The 13065-nt window shown below is 44.0% G+C and overlaps 1 protein-coding gene across 5 annotated transcripts in view; it reads left to right on the top strand.

Annotated features, from left to right (window-relative positions):
• The window catches only part of VPS54 (VPS54 subunit of GARP complex), an 83411-nt gene that overhangs the window by 35118 nt on the left and 35228 nt on the right, over positions 1-13065 (top strand). For all 5 annotated transcript variants that reach the window (XR_013345772.1, XM_077814046.1, XM_077814047.1 and 2 more), the window contains 3 exons: positions 18-403; positions 10944-11070; positions 12409-12516. Coding sequence is in view for 4 of the 5 variants with exons in the window: in XM_077814046.1 (XP_077670172.1) it covers positions 18-403; positions 10944-11070; positions 12409-12516 (621 nt within the window). In the remaining variant the exon portion in view is untranslated. The remainder of the gene's footprint in view (positions 1-17; positions 404-10943; positions 11071-12408; positions 12517-13065) is intronic.

Below are 13065 nucleotides of genomic sequence, written 5' to 3' on the forward strand. Positions count from 1 at the left end.
TCTCTCTCTCTTTCAAGCTGAGCCATTATTTGGATATTGTGGAAGTAAATATTGCTCATCAAATTTCTCTACGCTCAGAAGCATTTTTTCATGCAATGACTTCTCAGCATGAATTGCAGGACTACCTCAGGAAAACCTCCCAGGCTGTAAAAATACTTCGAGATAAAATCGCCCAAATTGATAAAGTAATGTGTGAAGGATCGCTTCAAGTTTTACGACTATCGCTCACCAGAAATAACTGTGTGAAAGCATACAATAAACTGAAGTTAATGGCTACTGTACACCAAACGCAGCCTACAGTACAGCTGTTGTTGTCCACTTCTGAATTTGTTGGCGCATTGGACTTAATAGCAACAACGCAGGAGGTATTGCAGCAGGAACTCCAGGGCATTCACAGTTTCCGGTAGGTACCATTCACAAAACCATTGGAAGTAATAAAATGAAGTATAAATCATGTTGTTATATTATCCTAAGAACATTAGACCATACTGGGTCAGGCCAAAGGTCCATCTAGCTCAGTATCCTGTCTTCTGACCGTGGCCAATGCCAGATGCCCCAGAGGGAATGAACAGAACAAATAATCATCAAGTGATCCATCCGCTGTCTCTCATTCCCAGCTTCTGGCAACCAGAGGCTAGGGACACCATCCCTGCCCATCCTGGCTAATAGCCGTTGATGGACCTATCCTCCATGAATTTATCTAGTTCTTTTTTGAAACCTGTTATAGTCTTGGCCTTCACAACATCCTCTGGCAAAGAGTTCCACAGACTGACTGTGCATTGTGTGAAGAAATACTTCCTTTTGTTTGTTTTAAACCTGCTGCCTATTAATTTCATTTGGTGACCCCTAGTCCTTGTGCTATGAGAAGGAGTAGATAACACTTCCTTATTCACTTTCTCCACACCAGTCATGATTTTATAGACCTTAATCATATCTCCCCTTAGCTGTCTCTTTTCCAGGCTGAAAAGTCCCAGTTCTATTAATCTCTCCTCATCCGGAAGCCATTCCATACCCCTAATCCATTTTTGTTGCCCTTTTCTGAACCTTTTCCAATTCCAATATATCTTTTTTGAGATGGGGCAACTACATCTGCATGCAGTATTCAAGATGTGAGCGTACCATGGATTTATATAGAGACAATATGATATTTTATGCCTTATTATCTATCCCTTTCTTAATGATTCCCAACATTCTGTTTGCTTTTTTGACTGCCGCTGCACATGGAGTGGATGTTTTCAGAGAACTATCCACAGTGACTCATAGAATCATAGAATCATAGAATATCAGGGTTGGAAGGGACCTCAGGAGGCCATCTAGTCCAACCCCCTGCTCAAAGCAGGACCAATCCCCAATTAAATCATCCCAGCCAGGGCTTTGTCAAGCCTGACCTTAAAAACTTCTAAGGAAGGAGATTCTACCACCTCCCTAGGTAACGCATTCCAGTGTTTCACCACCCTCCTAGTGAAAAAGTTTTTCCTAATATCCAACCTAAACGTCCCCCACTGCAACTTGTGACCATTACTCCTTGTCCTGTCCTCTTCTACCACTGAGAATAGTCTAGAACCATCCTCTTTGGAACCACCTCTCAGGTAGTTGAAAGCAGCTATCAAATCCCCCCCATTCTTCTCTTCTGCAGACTAAACAATCCCAGTTCCCTCAGCCTCTCCTCATAAGTCATGCGTTCCAGACCCCTAATCATTTTTGTTGCCCTTCGCTGCACTCTCTCCAATTTATCCACATCCTTCTTGTAGTGCGGGGCCCAAAACTGGACACAGTACTCCAGATGAGGCCTCACCAGTGTCGAATAGAGGGGAACGATCACGTCCCTCGATCTGCTGGCTATGCCCCTCCTTATACATCCCAAAATGCCATTGGCCTTCTTGGCAACAAGGGCACACTGTTGAGTCATATCCAGCTTCTCGTCCACTGTCAACCCTAGGTCCTTTTCCGCAGAACTGCTGCCTAGCCATTTGGTCCCTAGTCTGTAGCGGTGCATTGGGTTCTTCCATCCTAAGTGCAGGATGCTGCACTTATCCTTGTTGAACCTCATCAGATTTCTTTTGGCCCAATCCTCCAATTTGTCTATCCCTGCCCTCCAGCGTATCTACCACTCCTCCTAGTTTAGTATCGTCCGCAAATTTGCTGAGAGTGCAATCCACACCATCCTCCAGATCATTTATGAAGATATTGAAAAAAACCAGCCCCAGGACCGACCCTTGAGGCACTCCACTTGATACCAGCTGCCAACTAGACATGGAGCCATTGATCACTACCCGTTGAGCCCGACAATCTAGCCAACTTTCTACCCACCTTATAGTGCATTCATCTAGCCCATATTTCTTTAACTTGCTGATAAGAATACTGTGGGAGACCGTGTCAAAAGCTTTGCTAAAGTCAAGAAACAATACATCCACTGCTTTTCCTTCATCCACAGAACCAGTAATCTCATCATAGAAGGCGATTAGATTAGTCAGGCATGACCTTCCCTTGGTGAATCCATGCTGACTGTTCCTGATCACTTTCCTCTTGTGTAAGTGCTTCAGGATTGATTCCTTGAGGACCTGCTCCATGATTTTTCCGGGGACTGAGGTGAGGCTGACTGGCCTGTAGTTCCCAGGATCCTCCTTCTTCCCTTTTTTAAAGATGGACACTACATTAGCCTTTTTCCAGTCATCCGGGACTTCCCCCGTTCGCCACGAGTTTTCAAAGATAATGGCCAATGGCTCTGCAATCACAGCCGCCAATTCCTTTAGCACTCTCGGATGCAACGCTTCCGGCCCCATGGACTTGTGCACGTCCAGCTTTTCTAAATAGTCCCTAACCATCTCTTTCTCCACAGAGGGCTAGCCACCTACTCCCCATGCTGTGATTCCCAGCGCAGCAGTCTGGGAGCTGACCTTGTTAGTGAAGACAGAGGCAAAAAAAGCATTGATTACATTAGCTTTTTCCACATCCTCTGTCACTAGGTTGCCTCCCTCATTCAGTAAGGGGCCCACACTTTCCTTGGCTTTCTTCTTGTTGCCAACATACCTGAAGAAACCCTTCTTGTTACTCTTAACATCTCTTGCTAGCTGCGGCTCCAGGTGTGATTTGGCCCTCCTGACTCCAAGATCTTTTCTTGGGTGGTAACAGCTAATTTAGACCCCATCATTTTATATGTATAGTTGGAATTATGTTTTCCAATGTGCATTACTTTGCATTTATCGACATTGAATTTCATCTGCCATTTTGTTGCCCTGTCACTCAGTTTTGAGAGATTCTTTTGTAGCTCTTCGCAGTCTGCCTGGGACTAAATTTTACATGCTCAGACTGAATCTGCTCTTATTCCTGTTCCTTCTTGGGAAACACCATTTAGAAAAATACTATATAATTATTCTGTAGTGTAACCGATCAGTGGAGTCCATAAATGATAGGTGAGTGTGTATTGGGGAGAAGGATTTTTTTAAGGTACTTGAATATCTATATGCTTTTTATTACATATAGGGGCCCCAATCAGAACAGAAGCTGCATTATACGAGGTGCTGTATGACATGCAGAGACATAATCTCTATCCTGACCTGCATAAGAAATGTCAATATAACAGGATGCCTTTCAGAATATGACATGCCGCTAAAGAATATTTCCTATGATATATATGATAAATTAGTTCATCTAATAAAACTGTATAATGTACAAAGTTACAATTTTGGTGGACTATAACCAGAAATAATCTACACTAAATTTGTACTGAAATTGAATAGTGTCAGCCAGAGTGCTGGGAGTCTATATTTTGCGTTCCGTACTTTTATAGTTTTTCCTAGTTATGCAGTTCCTGTATTTTGGGGTTTGTGGATGTCTGATTTGCATAGTAACTATATGTTATTACTAAGGCTGAAAGTCTTCCATAGAAGTCACGTATTCCATGATTTTCCGGGACCTCCAGGACTTCCACGGCTGGTACAGCTGACCCCAAGCTGGGGCGGCCCTGGGGCCAGCCGCGCCGGCCGCTGCTCTGGCGGCCCCAGGCAACTGGTCCCAGGCCCTGCCCCAGAGCAGTAGGCCAGGAGCAGCAGCGGTGGGGTCCCGGGCCGCCCCCGCCTAGAGGAGCAGCAGTGGCGGCGGGGCCATGGGCCGCCCCCTGACCAGGAGGAGCAGCGGTGGGACCCTGGGCCGCCCCCCCATGCCCAGGAGCAGCAGCGACCACCGGAGCACCTCCCCTGCCTCAGCACCTAAGATTTAGTTAGGGGATTTTTAGTCAAAGTCACTGACCATAACTTTTTGGTTATTGCCCTTGACTTTTACTAAAAATACCGGTGACTAAATAGTGTAACCATAGTTATTACTCAGTAACTGTACTCTGAATATGCAAAACTTTCTACTTGGGCTACTGTAATCCCTCAGCTCTGATTTGCTTCTCTACTCAGAATTTTTAAGATTTTTTACTAGCAACAAAAATGGCTAGCTCCATAATTCCCTTCCAACTGATGCAGAAAAACTCATAAAATGTACATAGAAGAGAAGAATGTGACAAAATAAAGAGAGCAGGGCTGCCAAACTACTAGAAGGGAAAGTGGTTTTTTTAAATGTGTTCGTTGAATTCCCCCACACCGCTGGGAGGGCTGGGGGTGGCACAGCCATTCCGGAGGAGCTGCCTGGGCTGGGCACTGTCTCCTGCGCGCGGTGGCATGACATACTGCTGCTTTTGCTGCTGTGATTCCTGGTAGAGCCCTGCAACTCTGCGGATATCCACTTAATATCCGCGGACATCTGCTGATATAAATTTTGTATCCGTGCAGGGTTCTAGCTATCAGGCTTCCTTTCGAGGACCTCCTCGGAAGGCCTGGTGGAGGGGAAGTGCTGGAAGTAGGAGATAGTGCTGCAGCCAACGCTTAATTTGGAATGAAAGAGGTGCTGGGGCTCAAGCAATTAAGTGCTGGGGCTCAAGCAATTTTTTTACTTTCATAACTGATGTGCCAAGCCTACAGGTGCCAGGGCTCAGCCCTGGCAAGCCCTAGCAGAAATTAGGCACTGACTGTGGCCCATAGGCCCATAATTTGACCTCTGGTGCTGTCTAAGCTACACTGGCGACCTCTCTAACCCCCAGAGCAGCCTAAGATCAGGAAGGTTCAAAGGTGGCTTTTAAAGCCACAATAGCCGCCCTCCCCCTCACTTATACACCTCAGTTGTGAGTTCTGTGCTGTACCTCTTAGAGGCACAGCACATAATCTTATGCATAATCTCTGATTGGCATGCAAACGTTTCACTGTGTACTAAGGAAAAACATGTTGCCAAAAGACCAGAATCTTCAAGAAAGCTGTGATAGAAGCTAATTTTAAAAATCCCCTCATCACACAAAGACTTTAGCTTATTCACAGAAATATTGAATGGATGTTCCAATTTTGTCTTCAGTAATAAGCTGCAACAGTCAAGTGAAACAAAATCAGCAAAGCAGGTTTACCTCTGAGTTTAAACGAAGGCTAACTTGTAAGCAGACAGTGGTGGTTTAAAATAAACTTGTGCATACTCTGGTATATTGTCGCTTACAGCTCATGGAGTTTGCCTCTTGTATTGGAGAGCATCAATTTAAATTTAGCAGCATTGCAGAATAATTTGTTGTAAAACAATTAACAGTACCCAAAGCAAACATACATAACAAAATGACTCTGCTTTTATAATGTGACATCCAGACCGCAGTCATGTAAACTGGCTTCTGGTTATAACACAAAATAAAAGCTCCTTAACTCTGCCATGTTAGAAGAGCGGCAGGAAAGGGACGCCACAAGCATATAATGTGATGTGTTGAAAAACTAGTTTAATCTAATTTGGGACCATGAGCATTTATATGTGTAATCATAGTTGTATGGTTATTGTATGACATTACAATAGGGCAAAATTGAATTTGTGTGGATGCCTTAAATATGCATTCCTATACTTTGAAAAGTGTAAATGACTTTTAAGTGTAACCTTAACTCTGAATTTCCTGGGTTTATAAAGCTTGCTTTTGTAATGTAGTGGTTTTTTTACCCAAAATTACTGATATGTACTCTGAGCCTTACCACTGTCTTTGTTTTTTGGGGGAGGGGAATTTTAGATAGTATTTTGTCTTTACTCCTCTTTACTAAGTTTCTCTACATGTGTATAAATAATTTGCTATTTATACAGAGAGTACTTAGAAATGTCTGGAAAAAGACATCTAGATTTAGAATAGTTGTAATTTCAATGTCTAATGGTTACACAGTCCACATTGTGATGTAATTCTCCCTTAATATTGGTGAGGTCATAGTTCAGGTTTTTTTTTTATTATTCTTGAATGTCTGTTGAAGATGGAAGTGATTTCACTGTTAAGGTCCAGAGTGTGTCATAAATAGCAGTGAAGGTGATGTGCAAGTGGCTAAAAATGCTGGAAACTTTCCCTTTACCTGGCATTTCTGTTACTGGGGTACGTGGGTTGGTTATGCCCAGGTGTGCAAGTGGAATCCATTTCTTACCAGTACAGGGTGTGGGGGGGCACGTGATCCTCCATGTGACTCCTCCCCAGCCTGGGGTCCCCACGCTCTCTCCGTCCCCTCCTCATGATCCACCCCCCTTACCTGGGGAGGTGTGGTCTCTGTCCTCCTCCAGCTGCACCAGAGATTTCGAACGGCGGAGGTGAAAGGAGCACAACATGGGGCCACCGGACGGCACCACGCCCGCAGCTCCCCTGGTGCAGTTCTACTACCCCAGCCCTTCCATGCAGAGTCTCCTCCATCTGTACAGCAGCCCCGTCGGAGGAGCTGCCGGCGTGGGGCTGCTTGATGGCCCCATGTTCTGCTCCTTTCCCCGCTGCGGCTCCTGCAAGAGCCCTGCAGTTCAACTGTACTGCCTCCTGGCCCCCCCGCCCCCCAGCCCTGTCCTCCAGCAGCTCAGGGGGCAGGGCTGCTGGAGGAGCTGCCAGCGTTCTGTGGGGAAAGGAGCAGTATCCCCAGTCCCACCCCCTGCCCTGTATATTTCTAATAAAATAAATATAAAGTGAGCACTGTACACTTTGTATTCTGTGTTGTAATCGAAATCAATGTATTTGAAAATGTAGAAAACATCCAAAACTATTTAAATAAATGGTATTCTATTATTGTTTAACAGTGCGAGTAATCGCGATTAATTTTTTTTAATCACTTGACAGCCCTAGTTTTGTTTATTTTTTAGATAAGGGAAATACAATAGATCTGATAAATCTGAATTTCAGTAAAGCATTTGACATGGTACCACATGGAAATTTTAGTTATATTAGAGAAGATGGGGTGTAGTACAAGAATTGTAGGATGGAAGGACAATCAGTGTCCAGGCATCCCAAGGTGAGAACAGAAGGTTTAACCCCACAAATAAGCAGTTAAACGAATTGATTGCATAGTGTGTTATTGTACTTAAAAATATATCAGATGAAGACCATTATGAAAGCTTGCAGTGTTCTGAATTAGATGGTCATTAGAGATATGTGTACAGACCATGGTTATGATTTTATGTAATTGTGCATATATAAAACACTGTGCTCATAAATGTCAGCTCCACCTCAGAACAGGGCAGCGAGCAGTCGGGCAGGGAGGGACACCTCTCAAGCCAATTGTTTACACAAAACCAACTTCAAGTAACTATTCGTTGGCCAGGCCAAGAAAGGACAATGTAGACCATTAAAATTAATGAAAAGATATTGAAATGACTCAAAATTGAAAAGAACATCCTGGTTCCCAAGCATTAAGTCAAGAGGGAATTTCCCTGGTCTGAATAACCATGAGTCACCATGGACTGAGGCTATGTCTATTCTACAAATTAGTTCAGAATAATTTATGTCACTCAGGGGTGTGAATAATTCACACGCCTTGAGCAACGTGTGGAATATGTATGTCAAAGTGTGCTGGTATCTGTGGGGGCTGGTTTCAAGACTTCTGGGGGTGACAAAACATATGGGAAAATTCTGAGGGTCTGGCAGTTTAGAACTTGGGCAAAACATATTTGGAGAGACTTCGGACTTGAGAGCTGTTGGTGTCACGCTTTAGAGAGTAACTGGGCTTATGAGAGCTGGAGTGACACCTTATTCTTGTGGGTTGGCTACTGGTTGCAGGGATCTGAACCATAGCTGCACAGCACAAAGGCCCCCAGTGTTACAGGGCAGGTGGTGACAGAAATCCTTACTGATCTGGGTGAACCCCAAAACATCATAGGTGGGTAAGGAACTGGCTAAAGGGGAGATAGCAATGGGTTGTGCTGAAAGGTGAACTGTCGGACTGGATGGAGGTTACTAGTGGAGTTATTCAAGGGTCAGTCTTGGGACCAATCTTTTTCAATCATCTGATTAATGAACTTGGCACAAAAAGTAGGAATATACTAATGAAATTTGCTGATGATGCAAAGTTGGGAGGCATCGTCCATACAGAAGAGGATCTGAATATCATACAGGAAGAACTGCATGACCTTGAAGACTGGACAGAAGTGGAATTAAGTGTAATAATACAGAGTGCAAGGTCATGCAGTTGGGGTCTGATAATAAGCATTTCTGCTATAAACGGGGCTCAGAGGAGAAGAGGTACCTGAATGTGCTGGTGTCTATGACTGTGAGCCATCAGTGTGATGTGGCTATGAAAAAAGGCAAATGTGATCGATTCTAGGACGCATCAGGTGAGGCATTTCCAGTAGAGATAGAGAAGTATTAATGCCATTCTACAAGGCACTGCTGGGACCTCCTTTGGAATACTGCCTACAGTTCTGGTCACCCATGTTCAAGAAAGATGAATTCAAACTGGAGCAGGTTCAGAGAGGAGCTACTAGGATGAATAAGGGAATGGAATGTCTGTCTTATGAGAGGAGACTGAAAGAGCTTAGTGTGTTTAGCCACTCAAAATCTAGGCTCAGAGGGGCTGTAATTGTTTTCTTTAAATACATCGGGGATAAACACCAAGAGGGTGAAGAGCTATTTAAACTAACGGACCATGTTGGCATAAGAACAAATTGGTATAAATTGGCCATGAACAAATTCAGGATGGAAATTAGAAGAAGGTTTCCTCCCATCAGAGGGGTGAGATTTTTGGAACACCCTCCCATTCGGAGCCATTAGAGGGCAAACAATTAGTTTTAAGAGAAGTGGACAAGTTTGAGTGGGATTGTATGATGGGGTTGCCTGTGATGGTGGGGCACAGGGCTCTGGAGCCCTGGGGGTCTCTTCTGGTTCATATCTGATTATTTTAAATCTCGTGCTTCAAGGCTTCAGCTGGTCACCTGCAGGGGTCAGGAAGGAGGGGTTGTTTGCTTCTTATGAAACATCAGAGATGGCCATAGCTGGAGATGGGACACTGGATGAGGTGGGCCTGTTCTCTTAGGTGGAACAGAGCATTCTCTCTCAGGTGCTTGGCTGGTTGGTACTTGCTCATGTGCTTGGGGTCTAACTTGGGGTGGGCAAACTTTTTGGCCCAATGGTCACATCTTGGTGGGGAAATTGCATGCAGGGCCATGAATATAGGGCTAGGGCAGGGGGTCGGGGTGTGGGAGGGGGTGCGGTGTGCAGGAAGGGGCTCAGGGCAAGGGGTTGGGGTGGAAGAGGGGTGTGAGATACGGTGGGGGGCTCAGGGCACGGGGTTGGGGGTGCGGGATGCAGGAGGGGTTTGGGGTGCAGACTCCAGCCCAGCACTGCTTACCTTGAGCGGCTCTGGGGTGGCAGCAGTGCGCAGCGGGGCTCAGGCAGGCTCCCTGCCTTCCTGGCCCCTGTGCTGCTCCTGGAAGCGGCCGGCACCGTGTCCCTGGGGGCGGGGACAGAGGGCTCCATGCACTGCCCTCGCCTGCAGGTACCTTTCCTGAAGCTCCCATTGGCTGCGGTTCCCCGTTCCTGGCCAATGGGAGCTGTGGGGAGCAGTGCCTGCAGGCGAGGGCAGCGTGCAGAGCCCTTTGTCCCCGCACCCCACGGGTCGCAGGGACATGGTGCCAGCCACTTCTGGGAGCTGTGTGGGGGCCACAAGGGTGGCAATCCCGCAGGCCAGATCCAAAGCCCTGACGGGCTGGATCCGGCCTGTGGGCCATAGTTTGCCCACCCCTGGTCTAACTGATTGCTATATATGGGGTCAGGAAGGAATTTTCTCCCAGTTCAGATTGGCAGTGATGGTTTTTGCCTGCCTTTGCAGCACAAGGTGCAGATCACTTTGCCAGGATCAGTTAGGTATACCTCAAATAATCAATTCCCTGCCATTGTGTGGGCCTTGGGCATTGGTGTACCTTGGTCCCTCCTGTTCTCTGCCTGTGGCACATAATAGTTTAGTCTCCTGAGGGCTGATCTAATTCTGGTTGTTGGGCAACTGCTGGGTGGTGTTGGTGGCCTGTGATATACAGAAAGTCAGGTCAGATGATCTGGTGGTCCCTTCTGGTCTTAAACTCTGACGCTGTTTATAGAAGCACTATAATGGTTGCAGCTTGAAAACCCTTGTGCTCTCTGAAAGCCACTCTGTCTCTGAAAGCTATCTGTATCGCTCACTCGTACGAATTAACTCTTCCATGTTTGTATGATCTACTTAAATGTTTGAAATTAATGCACTTCAAGACTGAATGGTTGAGGCACTGGAATAACAATGAAACAATCTTTCTTCCTTAAAGACCAAGACCTTGATACTACTAAGTACCGGTACTAAGTATCCTCAACTTCTGTTGGTTTCAGTGGGAGATTGAGGTGGACAGCACTTCCTAGGATAAAGCCCAAAAGCGGCTCTTATCTACTTTGATGCAAATTCTTAACCTCCATTATATTTTTGCTTCAAGGAGAAAATACACACTCAAATGCACCATTTCGGCTAGTCTAAGACATGAAAGTGTTGAACCTCATATTAAGCCTGAATTGATTGCATAGAAATTATTCACTGCGTGGCTGTTTTCCTTGGTCTTGAACTAATAATTAATTTGCAGGTTTTTCTGATTATTCAACTTATAGCTCAATCACTGTTTTTCTTAAACAGGCATCTTGGATCACAGCTTTGTGAGTTAGAAAAACTCATAGATAAAATGATGATTGCAGAGTTTTCCACTTATGCTCGTAGTGATTTAAATAGACCATTTGAAGAGGACTGTCAGATTCTAGAAGAGGTACGTTTCTTATAGAAAGTAGAAGCCATCTGACTAATATGACATTTTTCATCTTCAAAGTACTTTATAAGTACTAACATTCATCCTCTCATTGCCACTATAGCAACATTATCATTTTATACCATTTTTCTTTTCGTTCAAATTTCTCCTTATCCTTTTTTTGTTTTGAATAATAACATTTTCCTGTTTCTTGTACCTAAATCCACAGAATTTTATTCCAATCACTTTTTTTCTTTAAAAATAAATCAATTTATTGATCTTTTTTAAAATGTTGCCAGTTATTAGTTCTGACGCATGATACAACTGAATGTGTAACTCTTGAAATAGTACAGAAAAGCATGTGTTCTCATACCTTGTAGTTAGAGAAAATACAGTAAGCAAATAGATGATTATGTATATTATTCTCATTCTGTCTTCCTTATGATTTTATCTTGCATATGGATAATTGTTCCAAGCATATTGCTTGCTGCAAGTTTAGTCCCACAGAGCTGTTAAATATTTTTTCGCTGTGTATTCTTAATTTACTTTAAGACCTTTGAGGTTAAGCTATCATGATCAGTATCCTTCTGGCCACTGTTAACTGACTACAGCCAGGTCTTCACTGAAAAGTTAGGTTGGAAGGAATTTTCCCCTGGGTCAGATTAGCAGAGACCCTGATTTTTTGTTGTTGTTTTTTGCTGTTCTTTGCAGCATGGGTCAGGGGTCACTTGCAGGTTTAAACTAGTGTAAATGATGGTTCTCTGTAATTTGAAGTCTTTAAACCAAGATTGGAGGACTTCAGTAACTCAGCCAGAGGTTAGGGTCTATTACAGGAGTGGGTGGGTGAGGTTCTGTGACCTGCAATGTGCAGGAGGTCAGACTAGATGATCATGATGGTACCTTCTGACTTTAAAGTCTATGAGTCTGTGAGACCCAGCAGTGTTGCTCAGAGATGTGAAAAATCCACACCCTTGAGCGACATAGTTAAGCCGACCTAAATCCAGGTGTAGACAGTGCTAGGTCGACAGAAGAATTCTTCAGTTGATTTAGCTATTGCCTCTCTGAGAGGTGGATTAACTACAGGGATGGGAGACAACTCTTGCTGTCGTGAGTGTCTACGCTGAAGTGCTACAGTGGCACGACTGCAGTGGTTGAAGTGTAGACATAGCCTAAAAGTAATCCCACTCAGTCTCATGCGTGGAAAGGTGTGGTTTAAACATAGGATGTTTGGACTTGAGCACTAGCAGTAGGCCATCAGGCCATTCCACACACACTGCATTTTGATACATGAATAAGTTTTTACTATTGTATGTTTTAAGTATCTTTTTCTTCTCCCTGCCCCTTTGGTGTTTTTAATAGGAAAGACTTGTGTCACTAGTATTTGGACTTTTAAAACAAAGAAAGCTAAATTTTTTTGAAATATATGGTGATGAAATGATTATTACAGCAAAGAGCATAATTAAACAGGTAAGCAAATCACTTCTAGCTTATGTCAAAGACTTGCCCATCTTTTAGAAATATTTTTGTTTCAGTTGTTATAAGAATGTATTTAATATAATTTCATAACATCACATTTTCTCTTATTGTGAAAAGTTGTACTTTAAAAAGATAATAATTAATCCTGTTGTATTAGTGACCTCATATCTGTAGATCTGATCTCCCAATGGCCTTCCCCAGCCATTGTGTGGCATCAGTGTAGAGGAAGAACACATCTTTCTCTGTGCCTTGGTACACAGATACTTACCTTCACCTTTCTCTGCCTGCTGTGAGTTAGTTTGTTTTTTTCTTTTTCCATTAGCCTGTAACTTCCCCAGATAAGATGGCTACACAATTCCATTTAGTTTCAACAAGGCCAGTATCTATTGGCAATTTTACAGAAATAGGAAGAGAACCATAAAATAAAGCTTATTAACACACACACACTTCCCCGGTCACTTGAAAATCTTAGGAACAATCCTGCATTTGTAGGGAGGAGGGCTAGATGATGTCCATCTGTCGGAATTCCGTGATGTTTAA

Source organism: Eretmochelys imbricata, chromosome 3, assembly GCF_965152235.1.
Source record: "Eretmochelys imbricata isolate rEreImb1 chromosome 3, rEreImb1.hap1, whole genome shotgun sequence".
In the NCBI taxonomy this organism is placed as follows: Eukaryota; Metazoa; Chordata; order Testudines; family Cheloniidae; genus Eretmochelys; species Eretmochelys imbricata.